The following is a 6,907-nucleotide window of genomic DNA, read 5'->3' on the forward strand; positions in this document are numbered from 1 at the left end:
TGCCTGATAGGACCAAGAATTCCTTTGTTTGTGAGACCAAGTATGCGATCACATACCGGTTTAAAACTGAGATGTTGATTTGTTCCAGTTGCTTTCTTGCATCACTGTCAGATTTTCAGTACATATGATTGATTCAGGCCAGAGGAAAATGGCCTTACAGGGTATCAATTCAGCAACCTAAATGTAGTGTTCATGATTAGTGTAGCGGTCCTTGTAATACATAATGCAACCTAACTACCTTGATAGGTATGTGGAATACTTCTTGGTTTCCAAGACTTGTATTTTCCTCTTCATTTTTGGGTTTCTTCGTGCCGATATTTCTGGTCAAGCGGAATTCAAGCAAACTATTTGGATGGGTATGCTTATGAAAATCCAGTTGTGAAGTGTTGAACAGACGTGCATGCATAGTATCCAAGTTATCATCATCCCCATTTCTTTCATTGAAAAATTATATCGATTTGGAAAATGACCGCCTTCGCTTGTACACAAAACTATCATGGATAAGGGAACATGTGCATTGTATCATTCTATTTTTCACACGCATTACAAATTATTACATATACTTTAAAGCATTTCGCTTGGTTCTAATATGTCTACATGAATCTCACAAGTGCGCTCCACTCTTGAGGTCGCAACGAAAAGGATGTATATGATCGAATTTGACTACACACATACATTGTACATAATCTTTAACCAAAAAAAAAAAAACATTGTACATAATCTAGTACCTACTCGTTTGCCATTTTCTACCCTTTTGCCATAAGAAAATGGCAAAAGAAACAAACACCATCATATAAACCAACTTGTTTATAAGCAAATGACAATGATTATGCCAAAACCCACCACTCCTAAATTCCCAAGCAGATGGAACTCTGAAAAACAAAGTGATATGGTCTATTATAAGCATTTTCCCCCCTTGGCATTATCCTTTTGCTTCATCATTGTAAGCCATTTGCTATAGCCTTTGCCTTATGAACCCACTAAAACCACTGTGTAGTGTGTACTACCAAAACACCAGCTCATACAAACACACAAGCACAGCCCCATCACTTGCAACCTCATTATTGATTAGAGACCCAACAACCAGGTTAAAACAAAATATACCCAATAATTATTTTTATAAAAATCCAAATACCCCCATTCCCTACCTCCTCTTAGAAATACATATATAATTGAACTCAGATTTTTGGGTTCTTCTGGCTTTGGGGGTTGGGATTACTAATAGAGACAAGATCAGATGGTAAATGAAAGCCACAATACACCACCCATAGTTTCCCATTTTCTTTTTCATTTTCATTTTCTTGCTTCTATCACTTTCAGTTCCCTCCAAAAAGGCCCAGGCCGTCCGCTACCGATTTGTCACTGCTATTATTTCACTCTGCTAAAAATGATTATTTTCTTTCCCACCAATATCATATAATATATTTCTGTTTTCGTTGTACAATTACATATTTTGGAAAAAAAAATTAAAAAAATCTAAGAAGCTAAAATCTAGCGTTTTCGAAGCCATGTAAATCGCTGACTCTGTTCATTGACTTCCTCATTATCGCCACCTTAGCCAATCTCTCGGCCGCGCGCCAAGCCGATGTCGGCGTCAGCGGCTCAGGCTTCTCAGCCTCCACGTGTCCGCTCCCTACTCTCTGCCTCTGGACTACACTCGGCTGCTGCCTCCCACGGTGGAGCTCCGCCAGCTCAGCCTCCAAACCACGAAGAAACTCCTCCGCCGAGGCCGAGCTCGACTGGAGCAGCAGTGCCCGCGCTGACGTCAGCAAGTGGTACGCGCCTGAGAAGTCGTTCCTCTCCAGGAACCGGCGTGACTCGGCGACGGCCCGGGCCGTGACGTGGAGGTTCCGGAGGCGTTGGATGTTGGGGTTGGGGTTGGAGGTTGACGAGGACGATCGGACAGCTTGCGAGCGCGGTACGAGGAGGGCCCGCTCTTTGGAACATACGAGCTCGTTGGTTGTTGACGGGTCTCTGTAGGTGGACCGTACGGACATCATCGCGTTTTGGCTGTGGGACGCGGCGGAATTGGCCGGGACTTTCAACTCGACGAGAAGTTCCCGCTCTTCTCCGGCGTATAGGTCACCGAGCCGGATCGAACCGGAGCCGAGGGCAGTGGGCCGGCCCGTGAGAGAATAAACCGCCGCGATCTCGGCGTTGGCTGAGCCGGTTACTAAACTGAGCTGGAGCTTGACGTCTTTAACCACCACACTGAGCAAACCCCCCACGCACTTGACGAACGCGTTGTCGGTAGTTCCGGTTATTCCGACTGTGTGGACTGGGATGTCGAGCTGAGGGAAGCGCGTGGAGGACACGACGGGGGAGGCGCGCCTCTGACTGGAATTGGCTACGGCGGATAACAGCATGATGCTAGCGACTGGGTTCCTCTCCCTTCGGTCTTGTAAAACCTTCGCCGCCTTCTTCAGCGCGTCGTTCACACACATCCCCTGCCCAACGCCGCAGAGCGCGTCGACAATCCGACGCGCCGACCTCCGGCCCGCCGGCGTCATCCTCCTCAAAGGCAGCAGCCTCTTGGAGATGGACGAGAACGCCACGATGGAGAGACGATCGGCGTCGGAGAGTGACGAAACGACCAACCTCAGCGCGCGTCTCGTGGCCTGAATTCTGGAGCGGCTGTTATCCGCGCTGACGTCCACCACCGTCACCAAGTCAATCGGCGCCCGACGTGACGTCGCTCTGACTTCCTGCGGAGGAGCTTTGACCTTCAGAACCACCGCGTAAGTCTCGTAGCTCCTCCCAACCGCCACCACCGCCGATTCCGGCAACAGACTGAACTCCACACTCTTCCGAATCCCGGAGTTATTAACACCAGCTACATCAGGATTGACGAAGAAGCCTTGGAACTCAACGGCCTCGTTTTCCTCGTCGGACTCCGGAATCGGATTGAACCTCGCAACCGAAGTGGGCGACATGAGCGGCTCGTCGTCGTTGTACACCCTCAACGCCTTGGTCTTGACGTCTCTGAGCTTGGAGTGGTCATCGGTTGGGGGCTTAATAATGGGAGCTACAATGTCGAGGAGCGGGAGCTCCTTCCAGGTGGTGTTGCATACGGGGCAGAGCATGAGCTGCTGCTTGTTGAGGTGGGCGGCGACGCAGGGAAAGTGAAAGGAGTGGGAGCACTCGGCGGTGAAAATGGCCGTACCCTGCCCACTTTTCACGCTCCGCAAACAGATTCCGCATCTACTCTGCAAAAAGAAAAATAGTAGTCATCAGTGAAAAGGCTGCTCAATCACAAAAAGTTCAAATTGTAAACGAAATTCGTGGCGCTTACTTTGTTGCTCAGGCGGAGAGTGGATTTGAGGAGGGAGAAGCTGGAAGGCGATTTCGGGGAGGAGGGGTTGGATTTGTGGAAGAGCCTGGGGCTGTAGCTGGTGCTTTTCTTTGGGGTGCTGGTGCTGGTGGTGGTGCATTGGAGTTTTGGGCTGTTGGGGAGGGAAGAATTTGGGGTGGTGGGAGCTGTGGCGGCGGTGGTGCGGCAGCGGAGGCGCGGCGTGGATGGGTTCGAGGAGGAGGAGGAGGAAGACGAGAAGAAGCCGAATTTGGAGGCGATTTTGGGGCTTTGATTATTGGTGGTGTTGGTGTTTTCGCATTGTAAAACTTCGGTCTGTTTTTCTTTTGGGATTGATGTGCAGAAGGCTCTTCTCCACCCGGTCACCATTTTTTTTTTTTATGATTCTTCCTTGTCTAATTCACAACCTCTGTATCTGAATTGGGTTTCTAGCATGAACTGGAAAATGGGGGCTCTGGTGATGGAGATAATGAGGTGGTCTCTGTGTGTTTGTGCGTGCTGGTTTAAAAGGACAAGAGGAGGAGAAGAGGATTGGGATTGGAAGCAGATGGCGTTTTCATCTTGGTGTTGGCCATGTTTCCATTTCCCTTAATAGGGTATGGATTTTCTCCCTTATCTATCTTTCTCTATTGCTATTAACTAATTGACAACTGCGTTTGCTATGTGCTTTCCTGAAGAACCACCCCAAAAATAGAACACAGCAAATGGAAAAAAGTGCTCACTCTTCTTTGCCAAATTCCAAACCCCCGCACACCTCTCCCCCCTCATATAGACAAAGCCCCCCTGCTCCTCTTTCTCAATTATTAAGTAAAATCAATAATAATTCCCTTTTTTTTTTGTTCATTTTCGTTGTTTATATTAGGATATATGGGATTCCATAGGGATTAACAATTTCTTTCTTGGATGACTGGCAAGTGGAGGTTGTTTAACCCCTCTACAGTACCAAGTCAACCGGACCTACGCCCTCTTTGAATCACTGCCCATTTCCACGTTTTGGACGTATATGGTCACCGACCTTATTTTATTTTCTTTGAGGGTTATACAATATTATCATGCTTATAGGCAATTAAATGACTTTGGCCTTACTCCACCAACATTCTTTAGAACTGTTCTTCCCCGGAAAATATAACGCATATCTTGCTTTCTTTTCCGGCAGCCGGGAAATGTGCGATCCGAATAGAGTCCTAAGCCCATTCCGCTAGAGTCTCGTTACTCTCGTACAATTAACAAGTCATCGTAGTCGCGAGACTTGTTGATCATAAGTGAAACCATTCTCGTGAGAGGATCATATGCAAACATTGTACCATTGTTATGGTTGCCATATTTAGCTGATCATAAGTGTTCACTCTGTTATGTCTAATGAAACCCAACATAATAAAAACTATTGTGTTTAAATCGACATTATTGTTTGGGTGGTTTGGTTAATGGTGTGGTTATTTTGCCTATAACTGACATGGGAGAGTGGTCTCGGTATTTCAGTGAAAGGGTACAGTGGTACAGGGTTGGTGGCCGGGGCTGTGACCAAAACCGTAGTCTCTGGTCTGGTCTGGTCTGGTAGTGCAGTAGTACACTGTGGTCTGGTCCTATCCGTTGTTGTTTGGTGGGGTCTGGCTTCGTTGGAAATGACGGGTATGGGTCCGGGAGAGAGTACATAATGAAGAGAGGCTGAGGCTTAAATGGTCTTTCCAGCAGAAGGATGGGGTTTGTTTAATGTTAGTGCATCGATCCCTAGGAGTACAGTGAACATAACCAGGGTTGGAACAGGAAAGCCGCACCAAATCAACAGATCCCAGCCCCATGTAATTCAATGGTTTTTGTTCGTATGAATTTATGATACTGTATTTCCCCCCCCCTTTCCCCTTTCCCCTTTCCCCTTTCCCCTTTCTTTATATCAAGTTGATTTTGAAGAGTTTTGTTATGGTTCTTAGCCCATAATTACGACTTCGATTTTCTGTCTCAGCCCTTTGTTATTGATGTTAAGGAACTATAGTCTAACATTGATTTGCCACATAGTTTGGTTATCTAATTAGTGTAAATGTAGTTGGGGTATCAATACGTTTGTGACTGTGTCAACTACAAGATACAAACCACATATATACATACGATAACAGACGAAGTATAATTAAAAGAAAATATATATAATTCTATCAAAATAACTTAGTAGTCTTCTCAGAGCATCAAACAAATAATGTAGCAACATAGAATAAGAGTACGTTAAGCTGACATTTTCAAAACCTTAACAAGATAGAGAAAAAACAAATGCGGATTTTTTATTTTCCGAAATTGAACATTTCACATGTATCATACCAGTCTGCTAAAAATTGCATATGCGTTATGCATTTGATCAGTAAACTGACGTGTTGACTGATATTAGGAGCAAATGGATACGTTTAAGCATGCTCAGTGCCAAAGCAAGTCTTAGAGCTAGCCATATTTAGTCGACTGCAAAATCAAGCTTTATTATTAAACAGTTCCCTCATAGGAGTCATAGGGAAGTGATTAGGATGTTGAGACTTTTATTCTAACAGAATGGTCGAACCTAATTTGACGTAGAAATCAAAAGTTGAAAGTTGATCGTACGTATTGCATTAGTTTGCACGATGTCTGCTTTCGCCTAACTGAAGCAACACAAAATTAATCTTCAGCAGCTGGCTAAAAAAATAATGAAGATTTGGACATCTAAAACATCTTGATGCGCAGAAAGATGTATAATAATTCAAGTCGATTAAATGCGTGAATTGTTGGAGTGACATTGATGTTCTTTAGGTGCTTAGTTATTGAACATGCATGCATGCTTTCTCAATACTCTATTTAAAATTTTAGGCAGTCCATTAATGCATTTCATAAATATTTCAATTTAATTGGTAAGTGATATAAGTTCATGTTCTTGAAATTAAGAGGAAATATATATGTTTGTTCGAAGGGTTTGGTTAAAACACACTATGTTTTTTTTTGTTACAGGTTAATACCATACTTTGTCTTCTATGATCAAAATCATGTAGTACAGAACTATATGAATGTCACTTCAATTTGTAGCAAAAAGAACGAAAAAGACAACTAATTTGCCGGACATGCAATCAAGTACTGTTGCTAGAATCATACGTATGTTTAGTCTGATTGAATTCTTCTATTTACTGATTTCTTCCTTTATAAGGATATATAGTTTATGAGGAGCGACTGATAAAATTAAGTATTCAGATTATAATTCTTCTTCTTTGAGGAGTAATGACTATTTTATTTCTTCTTCTTGGCAATTAGAGAGAGATGTTGAAGATTTATTAAACAACGACAAGCGTGACATGTAGACTAACTATACTAATATTGTCTCAACTTAGTCACCTCACAAGTATTGGGTTTTAATCAAGAAAAATATCGATACAATTAGGTATTATCTATTTACTTATAAGCTTTATTTTATTTAGGCATAAATGCCGATTTACACTCTAAATTTGGCTGAAATTGTCAATTTGCACCCCGAACTTGCATTTGAGTCAATTTACCTCATAAACTTGGTAAAAATTGCCGATTTACACCCCGAACTTGTATTTGAGTCAATTTACCTCCTAAACTTGTGAAAAATTGCCGATTTGCACCCTA

General features: G+C 43.6%; 1 protein-coding gene across 1 annotated transcript; it reads right to left on the reverse strand.

Annotated features, from left to right (window-relative positions):
- Positions 1–1,371: 1,371 nt before the first annotated feature.
- Positions 1,372–4,027, reverse strand: LOC126784982 (E3 ubiquitin-protein ligase WAVH1-like). The gene is made up of 2 exons (XM_050510551.1): positions 3,293–4,027; positions 1,372–3,206 (listed from the first exon to the last, which is right to left on the reverse strand). The coding sequence occupies exons 1-2, from the start codon at positions 3,677–3,679 to the stop codon at positions 1,485–1,487; spliced, it is 2,109 nt and encodes a 702-aa protein (XP_050366508.1). The 5' UTR covers positions 3,680–4,027; the 3' UTR covers positions 1,372–1,484.
- Positions 4,028–6,907: the final 2,880 nt, after the last annotated feature.

The sequence above is a fragment of the Argentina anserina genome, chromosome 1 (assembly GCF_933775445.1).
Source record: "Argentina anserina chromosome 1, drPotAnse1.1, whole genome shotgun sequence".
Lineage (NCBI taxonomy): Eukaryota > Viridiplantae > Streptophyta > Magnoliopsida > Rosales > Rosaceae > Argentina > Argentina anserina.

Bases quoted from the DNA above. Each gene is read 5' to 3' on its own strand.
- LOC126784982 (XM_050510551.1), bottom strand. From the start codon at position 3,679: ATGGTGACCGGGTGGAGAAGAGCCTTCTGCACATCAATCCCAAAAGAA. The intron at 3,207-3,292 runs GTAAGCGCCACG...TTCTTTTTGCAG, and splicing joins CTCTCCGCCTGAGCAACAAA to AGTAGATGCGGAATCTGTTT.